The following is an 11426-nucleotide window of genomic DNA, read 5'->3' as shown; positions in this document are numbered from 1 at the left end:
AGAATACATGAATGGAATTGGTATTCTATCCCTACAAGTCATCATCCATGGATAATACAAGAATGTTCAATGGTGTTGGAACTTGATAATAGGGCCCCTATTAGCAATGAGTCATCATTCATGCTACAAGAATCATGAACAATGAACATTGATTTACCTTGTTGTGGGTGGGGGTGCGTGTGTGAGAGACAGAGAGAGAGAGTGATTGTGAGTTTAATGATTTGTGTGGTCGTGATTTAAAGATGTGTAATTATGGAGCTTATAAATTTGCTTTGTTGGAGGTGGGTGACTTTAATCAATATGTTTGGAGAGAATGGGGGAATGATTTTAAAAGAAGAAAAGATCTCATATCGTAGAATGGTTGTGCTTGTATTAGCTACAATACGATACGATAACACAAGAGTACAAGGGTGGTAGATAGTGTAAGTAAGCTGCTAGCAACAGCAGCAACAACAACAACAACGTGCACACATATGGCTGGCCCGCAACGCACACCTACAGCATGACGTGTGTGCCTTGTCGGAATGCGGAGGAAAAAATACTAATAAAATCTCGCATAGTTTATAGCCTGATTTTATTGTTTACAAGTTAGTGCTCGAAAAAAACCAGGGTTTCGTGTAATTTTTTACCTTCAAATTTTTAAAAATACCTGCAAATTTATAGCTTGAAGGTGGTACAAATACCTTAAAATTTAAAAAAAAACTTTCTATCGATAATTTTTTAATTTTATATATATATGAAGGTTTTCAATTTTTAAGAAATAGGTTTTTTTTCAAGCACTGTTTACAACATTAGGCCATTGCCTCTTTTTTTTTGTGTAAAGGATGAAACTAAAATTAAAAGGGAAAAAAATACATAAATGGAGTTGTGCCTTTTTCCTTCTTTCAAATATTAAGAGCATAATGCGAAATTTATTCAATTCTCCAAAAACGCAACGCTGGAATGAAAAAAAGTCAACGCAAATTGGATCGGTCAAAAGAATATAATGGTGTTTTAGTAATGAATATATATATATATATTGGGGAAAAATGGGGAAATTTTAGGAAATGAAATGAACCTGAGAAGTCTTGAAAGGGATTGAGTTGATTTGTTAACGCATTTCGTTGAACGTAGAGTTGGGGCAACAAGAGAGAGTGGGACCTTGAGACTAAGAAGGGAACAAGGAGTCGGTGCTTGAAAACAATGGGCACAAGGGCCTCAAATGATTTATAGTAGTCACTTCACTTAACACTTTCATCCTTGTAAAGAATGTAAGTGTTAATCCTTTTTTTAATAATAATTATATATATATATATTCCAAAAAGTCTTCACAATAGGACCTTCACCTGACTACATCCTTACAAGGATGTAAGTGTTAATCTTTTTTTTTTGACAATAGTAAATATATATTTTAGCTAGAAAGCCAGGTACACCAAAAGGGGAAACATGGTAAATATATATATTAGTTAATCTTTCTTAATCTAATATAAAGCGCCCATTTCAAAAAAAAAGATTAACTAATTTTATAAATTCAATTCATGCATCCCAAAAGATTTAAATACCTTGGCAAATTGTCCAAGAGCAATTATAAACCCAAATTTAACAAATCCTATGCACACATTGCACAAGAACATTCTGGGCTTCCTCATAAAAGCTTTCACCTACATTAGACCCCCCAAAAAGTGTAACAAATAAAGAAAATTCGATACCAAGTTATTTTGTAGCATATACAAATCAATTTCAAAACATTTCAAAATATACTAGAATAGATTAAAAAATTAAAACATTTTAAAATATACTAGAATATATAAAACTTTCATATGTAAATAGGTCAGAGTCTAGCTTGAAGGTTGAACATGTCTTTATTGGACACAACACTAATGAACTAGCAAATGAGAAGAAGAGCTCTTCAAAGTTCCAACTTCCAACACAAAAGGGAAGGAAGGACAGCAATGACGAAATGAAACTTGAAGAGGGAAGGAAAACACGAAAAAAGAGACACATAAAGAGGAAGTGCTAAGTGGAGATTGTGATGAAATAATCTCATTGAGCCTAGCTCTATAATGTACAACATTGCGTGCTTCCTAACCTACGGGAATCATTTTTCTCCTCTCTTTTATTTAGCTTATGACAAGAGAAGGGCGGTGAGTGAGTGAGACACACTATAGTACACATAGAGAGAGAGAGAGAGAGAGAGAGAGAGAGAGAGAGAGAGAGAGAGAGAGAGAGAGAGAGATTTTTGGTGGGTCATGCATGGCATGGGGCAATACAACTCACTTGGGATTTGAAAGTAGAGGCAAGGATACAATCAAGTATGGATCTTGGAAGCACAAGCAAGGATGTAATCAAGTGATGCCTCTCATAGTGGAGCCATATAGTTTATATTTTTAGCATGTCATGCCAGTTGTTGTGAGCATGATTTTGTGCATAAGCATCTATAGTGAAAGACTAGGCTTTAACTACTATTTTTATATCTATGTAAAGAGGTGCAAGATGGGGTACCTCTCATAGCTCTTTAAATACCCTACTTTTATCTTCTTCTTCTTCTTCTTCTTCTTCTTCTTCTTCTTCTCTCTCTCTCTCTCTCTCTCTCTCTCTCTCTCTCTCTCTCCATATATATATATATATATAGGGACTAGGTACTTAAAACAATGAGGAGATAAGGACCACCAAGTGATTTATGCTCTTTAAATATCTCCTCATTGTTTTAAGTACCTAGTCCCTATATATATATATATATATATATATATATATATATATATATATATATATATATATATATATATATATAGAGAGAGAGAGAGAGAGAGAGAGAAGAAGAAGAAGAAGAAGAAGAAGAAGAAGAAGACAAGGACCACCAAGTGATTTATAGTAGGCACTCAACTCTTACATCTACATGCATCTTAAAAGATTTATCTAATTTTGCAAAGTGAATTCATATAGCCCAAGGGTTTAACTAATTTTGGAAATTATCTAAGAGAAATTATAAACATTATCTACACAATGTGTGACCTTTTTACAAAACCCTCAAATTTGACTAATCCTCTAAGTTTCCATCTAAGCAAATTCCAAATAAATGTCACATAAATAAATGTGGCACTAATAAACATTCTTACCAAGTGTTTTGTAGCATAAAAATAATAATTGAATAAGCATTCTAAAATGATTTAGAATAATTAATACTTTCAAGTGTAAGTAGGCTCTAGAGTCCAAACGCTAGCTTGAATGTTAAACTCGTCCTTGTTAGAGACAACACCAATGAGCTAGCAAACAACATTCCTAGACTGCTAGAAAGGGGGACACATTCCAATGTCCAACACACAAGGGAAGGACATGGCAATGATGAATTGGAACTTTAGGAAGTGCCAAGTGGAGATTGTGATGAATTTTTTTCATTAAGCCTACCTCTAATTAGGTCACTGTTGTGCACTTCCTACCTTAGGAGCGTTTGTTTTTCTCCACTCTTTTTTGTTTTTGCTTTATTTAGCTCATGACAAGAGAAGGGTTGTAGTGAACTTGTAGATTGGGGAGAGAGAGAGAGAGAAGAGAAGAGAAAAGATATATTAACGTCTACGGAAGGCCAAATTGGCCTATGAGAGAAATTTGTATACAACAAGTCCATGTCCTGAGTATCATGGAAAGAGATTGTATGTGGGATATGCTTGTGCGTTGTGCCTAACATGGGATAACTACATAACTCACTTGGAACTTGGAAGTAGAGGCAAGAATGTAATCAAGTTTGGAACTTGGAAGTAAAGGCAAGGATGTAATCAAGTTGGTGCCTCTTACAGTGAAGTCACATATATTGTCTTTTTGGCATGCCATTGTAGTTTTGCATTGTGTATGGTTTTGTGTATAAGCTTGTGTAGTCAAAGAGGCAATTGGGAATACTATTTTTAAGTATATATTATTGTCTCTTATAGTGAAGTCACATATATTTCTAGGTTTGCATTGTGTATGGTTTTGTGTATAAGCTTGTGTAGTCAAAGAGGCAATTTGGAATACCATTCTAGGTGCAAGGAGAGGGGAAAACTAGTTCTTCTATTTGTTCTCTCTCTCTCTCTCTCTCTCTCTCTCTCTCTCTCCCCACAGTGCAAAACCTCTTTTGCATAGCAAGTTTAAGTGACCCGATTCTTATATAACTCCAAAACAATTATGGATAATTTCCAATTTGACTTCACAAAAAAGTGTAACAATCTTTTTGACAAGTACACAGTCACACATCATGTTTTCTCAACTCCTGAGTCTTCACATATTTTTTCAACTCCAAGTACTATAAAAATTGTTGACAATTGCACAATACATAGTCACAAAAACTCCAAGAAGTGTTGGTTGTCTCATAGTGATAGGAAGTGTTTTCATCTCCACTTATTGTTGATAACTATGAAGTCATAGGCTTTTTCAAAAAAATTACCTCCCGAAATTGTAAGAGTTCATGGACACTTAAGTGTTCATAAGCTGCAATTTGAACTCCAAAGGTTTCTAGATAGTTTAACTAAACCTACTTTGTGTTTTGTATTGGAAACTGGAGAGTTGTTGATTACTTCATTTGGGAGAGGCATGGTAACTTTGGAATTGCAAAAAAAAAAAGAACTAAAGCTTTTGCTAGAAAAGGTTGTTGTACATGAAGAAATGGCCAGGGCTATAGAATATGGATAGTTTGTTGGCACTGGCATCTTGAAAATGGGTTGTTCTTTGTTAGGTGGGTGTACAAGGGGGGAAAGAGGTGGGAAAGTGAAGAAGAAACTCAAGAGACGTGTGATTCTTCTTGATGATGAGGTGGTTGTTGTTGTTGTTGTTGTTGCCACACTTGGTGTGAAGTGATTGAAATGAGAGTAAAAAACCATAAAAAACAACAGAGACATCCTACGTAGAAGTCTTGAAGCTGTTGATGTGGAAACAAGATTCAAAACAAGCATTATGAGTTGCCATTAGGGACACTAAAACATGTTTAAACCTTAAGGATGGTTTGGAGGCACTAAAACATGTTTTAAGAAATAACAAAAAGCCAGAAGAAATCCTTTTAATTATATGAGAGGAATTTTGGGATCCTTTACAATAGGATTTCCCGCTCTAGTTGAATTCAAATAAAGCACGCAGCTTTGGGGTGAAAAAAAAATATACACAATGTAGGGCCGTAGTACTAACTAGTAGGTGGAAATGAGCTGGCAAATAAAAATAAAAGTAAGAAGAAGAACACGAATTAAATAAAATCTAGAAAAATTGGCAAGGGGACGCAAGGGCTCATTCAATGCGAGGCCCATGAAAGTAAAGGCTGTCAGCAAGGATTAGATCGGTCTTTTTTGGCAAATCCCTTTACACCGACTCGGTTCTTTTTAGAAGAAATTTAAACTAAATAAAAAAAGGAATCCAGAACATTTAGTTTTTATTTTCTATACGAACACACTGGAACACATGCCTTTACACCAACTCAAAAAAAAAGAAAAGAAAAAAAGAAACATCAATACAAGTAAGGAACTCAATTGGTTGTTGTAAAAATGCACTGTTAAAAAAAAGACTCAATTTTTATAAAAATACATAATCTTTAATAAAAACACAAGCTTGAGAGTCTGAGACTGGACTCTCCAGAAACCTGAAAGAGGATTGAAATCTCAAGGCTCAAATGGAGGTCAAATGCCTTGGTAAGACCTAGGAGGCCTAAAAATGACCTTCAGGGGGTCATTGCTATTGCTATTCTACTAAAGTAGGCAAAGTTATGATTGATCTCTATTAAATATATGCCCCCCATTTTTTTAATAAAATCCATTAATTTGGTATTTTTTAAAATCAGAGTAAATGTAGATGCCTTGAAATAATAGTGGTGATGGGTGATTGGTATAAAAGTTGTGCATCACACAAGGGCTCCCAGTTGAGGAAAGGAAGTGAGGCCTTCCCACCCCTCCCCCCCTCCACCACTCTTCTCCTCCTCCACTCCACTGCTCTCCCACCCCTTCCAACGTAGAGAGGGAGACAGAGACAGAGACAGAGACAGGGAAAGTCTCCTCTCATGAGCTTAATTTGCATCAGCTCTGGGCTTCTGCTTGGCGCTTGAAAGAGAGAGAGAGAGAGAGAGAGAGAGAGAATTGACCAATAATCCCACCTACCACCTCTGTAGATCCTACACCATATTTCATGGCTGCCACCAAGGTGCCTCCTGGCCTCCCCCCTCAGCTTGTTAAGCTCCTAGATGCAGATGCACACTACAAGGGCCGGCCCAACACCTACTACTTCTTCTTCACCCGGGCTGCCTTCAGACAACTTGGATGGCTCAAAAGCATCTGCTTCTTCTCCTTCCTCTTCATCATGTATGCCCCCTTATCTCATTTGGTGAGAATTAGTTCCATATTAGTGGTAATTGGGGTGGTTTAGGGCCAATTCTATCCCTTTGGTCCCATATGAGTGGTAATTAGCATTGCAATTCGAGTAGACAGCTAGGGTAATTACATTTTCAGTATTGTTGTTGGGCTGGCTTTAGAGCATGTGTCACTCATTATACGAGGCTTGCACTTTATTAATCCGACCAATTATAGCCCATTTTGTGTGTAGATAGATTGAGGGCATATAGTGGGATGGATTAATGCCTCTATGATTGCCCAATTCGGGATTAGATTAGGGAATGGGAGACAGTATCCTGGCTTTTATTTTCGTGGTTGTCTTAATATTTTGACCAAATCTTGCTTAATTATGGCAACTTTTTTCCCCGTTTTCCGAGAAGAATAATGCACTGAATATAATGTGGATCTGGCCAGAGCATGGGGATTTTTTTTCCAGAATCCTTCCAACTCGGGTGCTGCTTGGGAGAAGGCTGTGCTGCAATCAGCACAAAGACAGGCAAGGACGAGATGCCTTATTAGATAGCCAAAGTTTTATAAAATTAATTGTTTTTTTCGATATCAAAATAGCCGGGTTTGCATGTATGTGAGAAACCTTACATAATGTAAAAATGTTACTTCATTAGGAAAAAAATCAAATGCTTAATTTGGATATTAAATCAGACCAATAAGGAAATTGGCATCGAAAAGCTTAAGCTTATGATAATGGTTTTTTTTCTTTTGGGTTTGTTGTGTAATAATACAGGACGGTGGCCAGCTTACAGTTTTGGTAACAGGAGCAGCTGGCTTTGTTGGGTCTCACGTTGCTCTAGCTTTGAAGAAAAGAGGCGATGGAGTGGTGGGATTAGACAACTTTAATGATTATTACCCTGTTGCATTAAAGAGGGCCAGGGCTGCTAATTTGGACAAAGCTGGAATGTGAGTGACAGAAAATGCACGTCTTAGGGAGATCAAACTGATTTTTAAATCATTCTATTAGTCAGATCTCATGCTAATCAAATTGTTAGGATTTCACTGTTGCTTGCTTGCTAGATTATTCGGTTTAGAGTGCTTGTTGATTGATCCCTTGTTTTGGCCATAAATTGTCTTGTTTAATGACTTAAGAGGTTAGATTGCTGGCTAATTGAGTTTAAAGTGCTATTTAAGCTTATGTTATTGCCACCATTGTAATGGTAGAATTAGATTTAAGGAATAGATTGATATTCCTTTGAACTTAGAGTGCTGATTAATTAAGTCGTAATTAAGATTAGCTAGTTGAGTTTAGAGTGTTGATTAAATGAATGGTTAGTGCCATATATTACGGCGGTGGAAGTGGATTAAGCTAATTGAGTTGAGAGTAATGATTGAATTAATGATAATTTCCATAAATTATCAAGGTGGAGTTGGATTAGAGTAGATAGATTGCTAGTTAAATTAGTTTCGAATTGTGATTAAGTTAACTAATGTGATATTTTTTAGTATTTTAGTTTTTAATTTCCAAATTAATTTTTTTGCAGATTTATAGCCGAGGGGGATTTGAATGACCAGCATTTGTTAGCCAAGCTGTTTGATTTGGTTCATTTCTCGCATGTGCTCCACTTGGCGGCACAGGTGAAAGAAATCGAATTTTAAAATATATTAAAAAAAAAAGAGGTTTTCTCTCGGAATCGCCACTTGTACCCGTATCGTTTGTGGAATAATTTTTTTTTAAATTTTTTAATCAAAATTTCTGGCTTGTTCAAATAATAATAATAATGATAGATACTAAATTTGATTAAGGGATTAAATTCGTGCAGGCTGGAGTGCGGTATGCGGTGAAAAAACCCCTCGCCTACGTTCACAGCAACGTTGGTGGCTTTGTCACCTTGCTGGAACAATGCAAGGTATTTAAAAAAAATGCAAGGCATATTAAAAAAATGCTAAAAGAAAACTATTATTAATAGATATTATTATTGAGAGTTGTTAGATTAATGTGTTGTTTGCCTATTAAAAAGTCCAATTTTTCGGCCATTGAATAAATTATTCGAGGCCTTAGAAAACCTAATGTTTTTGTTGCTCCTGGTTTCTTTTTCGGTTTTCTAGATTGTTTTTTTTTCTTTTTTCTGTTTCTAATGCAATAGTTTTTACTAAGGATTGTTTATTAGCTAATATGGTTTGTTTATATAAATTAATGCATATTAGTTGTTTTTCTCTGGAAAAAATAAATGTTCAGAACACCGATCCACAGCCTGCCATTGTCTATGCATCATCCAGCAGTGTTTACGGCCTGAATTCTAAGGTTGGTTTTATGGATTTTAAAATAAATAGTCAAGCATTTTTTTAAATTGGGGCTGGAAAAATAGAATCATTAAAAGTAGTGTCTCTTTTTTTTCCCCCCCGATTTTCTTATTTTCATTAAAATATTATGTGCTAAGGTACCATTTTCTGAGGATGACAGAACTGACCATCCAGCCAGCTTGTATGCAGCAACAAAGGTGAATTTTTTTGGTTTATGTTTTATAAAATAAAAATAAAAAATGTCAACCATTTTTTTTTCTTGCATCGAGTTAATAAGATTTTCAGTACTAAGCGCAAGCTTTTCTGATTTTCCTTTTTCCTGAAATTAAAATAAACCAGAAAGCAGATGAAGTCCTGGCTCACACGTACAACCATATCTACGGCTTGTCGATTACAGCATTAAGGTAAATTGCTAAAAAATAAAGAAAATCTGTACTTTATATATTTAAGTAATTGGAATTTTTGAAGTGATATAGTTCTAGCATTTGTAATAATCATTAATCTCGAAATTTTCTCCTTTTTTTTGGCAGATTTTTTACCGTGTATGGTCCATGGGGGAGGCCAGACATGGCTTACTTCTCTTTTACGAGGAATATTGTGGAGGGCAAGGTAGCCATTTATCAAATCATAAATGTGCAGTAAAGATAATCACTCACTCAATCACAGGAGGGCCATCAATTAATTAATTTGGCTTCTGAAATAACAAACATCAAGAGGGGCTTTGATTAGGCTTGATTTATTTGGCAGTAAACATAATCATTCACTTAATCACAAGAGGGCCATTAATAAGGTTGTTCAAGAGAGGCTTTGATTAGGCTTGGGTTGTGAAGAGATTTAGTGGAATTAAGATTGTGCTTTTGTAGACTTAGTAATGGTTTAAGCACTCTCAAAATGCTACATACTTGAATTGGTAGATGAGTAAAACACTCTCTTCAGCCTTATTAGGCTTGTGTTTTGCCAAGGCTTGCCCACACACTCCACCATATATTATCATGATGTACAAGGATGTGTCAACACAATGCTGCTAGCAGGGTTTGAACTACTGGCGGCGACCCCAGGAGCCAAAATTATCAATTAGAGGGTCATTAACTAATCAATAACTACGGATAACGACCAGGAGTTAAGTTGGTAGAGTTAAGGTAGTCGATGTTGCATTGATAGGATGGACGTACTGTAATGTGGGATGTGTGGATGTGTGCAGCCCATAACCATCTTCCAAGGTCCACATGGGGAGGAGTTGGCAAGGGACTTCACATTCATTGACGACATTGTTAAAGGATGCGTGGCATCGCTGGACACGGCATTGCCCAGCACCGGCAGCGGGGGCAAGAAGCGCAGGAAGGCGCAGTTCCGCATCTTCAACCTGGGCAACACCCAGCCTGTCAAGGTGGGCGACTTCGTCAGCATCCTTGAGAAGCACCTCAAGAAGAAAGCCATCCGCAAGTAAGCTTGCCTATCCTCCTCATAATTATGATTACCACCAATTTCACCTTTACAGTCTCTTTTTATCATTGCAAAACAGCATTTTTTTTATCACAGTGGTAGTATTTAATCTCTCTCTCTCTTTCTCTCTCTCTCTCTCTCTCTCTCTCACACACACACACACACACACACCCCCGCATACCCACACACACACACAAACCCCCTCACACTCTCCATACTCCATTGTAATATACTGCTAGCCAAATAATCCTTATCTGTGTTTGTTTTGTAGAATCATTCCCATGCCTAGCACCGGTGATGTTATGTTCACACATGCAAATGTGACTAGGGCTAAAGCTGTCTTGGGGTAATAATCCTTTTTCTTATCTCTTGTTCCCTTTAGAATTTGATGTGTGTGTGTGTGTGTGTGTGTGTGTGTGAGAGAGAGAGAGAGAGAGAGAGAGAGAGAGAGAGAGAGAGAGAGAGAGAGAGAGACTTTTTGGCATTTTAACGGAGTGTGTATGCCTTTTATATTACGACGCTTATGAGTCGAATCTGTTTGACACTCTGCAGGTATAACCCAACCACAGATTTGAACACCGGCTTGCAAATATTTGTGAAATGGTACAAGTCCTATTACAAGGAGGGTGCAGGCCATGGGGACATGCTCAAGGGTTACAAGCCTTACTAATAAGTTCCGACTTCTTGTTCTATTACATGCTTAGTGGCTCTACTAAATGCCAAGGTGGGTGTCTACAATCCAATGAAAAGGTAGTGCGATCTCATCGACAAATAACACGAGTTTACACGCTCGCACATATGGATGTTGTGGTGCATGTGCTACTATCTTCCCACTAAAATGTAGCCTACTCATCATGTATAACAATAGGAGGGTGTAGTTTGTAAATCCCATTTTCATTAGTGCCCTAATGGCCACAATGGGCCATTGTACAGAAATGAGATCCTCAAGGGCAGCAGGAGGTATCCATTCTATCAAAGACTTCATTGTGCCATAGCTATAAGCTGTTTTGGAATTCTTTTGAATGTAAGTTTTATCCACATTTTATGAGCAAAAAGAAGCCAGAAAAGTTCAATGGTTACCTTGGTCCCAAAGGAATGCCCATAGTCTCACCTTACTTAAGTTGTTCAAAACCTATTGATTGACAAAGGTTTCAAAATTTCAAATTATTGTGACTTCTAGTCCGTTCGATGCTCTCTTTGATACTTCCACTTGTTGTAATAGTTTTATTTTAGTTCTCATCTTTTAAACACTTTTTCATTGGATGTCAAGCACCTCTATGAAAGGAAAAGTTGACTCCCAACAAATTTCTTCAAGGGAAACCAATCCAAGCTCTCCATGATGCATTTAAAATTCAAGGGAGGAAGAATTTTCACCACCTCATTTCCCCAACTCATATACCTCAACATTGAAATATT

The 11426-nt window shown here is 36.7% G+C and overlaps 1 protein-coding gene across 1 annotated transcript; it reads left to right on the top strand.

Moving 5' to 3' along the window:
- The first annotated feature begins 5844 nt into the window (after positions 1-5844).
- LOC147618488 (UDP-glucuronate 4-epimerase 1-like) lies at positions 5845-11089 on the top strand. The gene is made up of 12 exons (XM_086774918.1): positions 5845-6284; positions 6729-6810; positions 7057-7229; positions 7808-7901; positions 8087-8173; positions 8503-8568; positions 8705-8764; positions 8907-8971; positions 9098-9176; positions 9769-10010; positions 10282-10356; positions 10563-11089. The coding sequence occupies exons 1-12, from the start codon at positions 6112-6114 to the stop codon at positions 10678-10680; spliced, it is 1314 nt and encodes a 437-aa protein (XP_086631044.1). The 5' UTR covers positions 5845-6111; the 3' UTR covers positions 10681-11089.
- Positions 11090-11426: the final 337 nt, after the last annotated feature.

This window comes from Cibotium barometz, chromosome 35 (genome assembly GCF_041138505.1).
Source record: "Cibotium barometz isolate CiBa-2024 chromosome 35, ASM4113850v1, whole genome shotgun sequence".
Taxonomy (NCBI): Eukaryota; Viridiplantae; Streptophyta; class Polypodiopsida; order Cyatheales; family Cibotiaceae; genus Cibotium; species Cibotium barometz.
This window is presented reverse-complemented; position numbering and strand designations above follow the sequence as displayed.

What these genes read in the sequence shown, in the direction of transcription:
- LOC147618488 (XM_086774918.1), top strand. Translation starts at nt 6,112, where the DNA reads ATGGCTGCCACCAAGGTGCCTCCTGGCCTCCCCCCTCAGCTTGTTAAG. An exon ending in CCTTGCTGGAACAATGCAAG is followed by an intron (nt 8,174 to 8,502) that starts GTATTTAAAAAA and finishes ATAAATGTTCAG; the next exon opens with AACACCGATCCACAGCCTGC. An exon ending in AGGGCTAAAGCTGTCTTGGG is followed by an intron (nt 10,357 to 10,562) that starts GTAATAATCCTT and finishes GACACTCTGCAG; the next exon opens with GTATAACCCAACCACAGATT.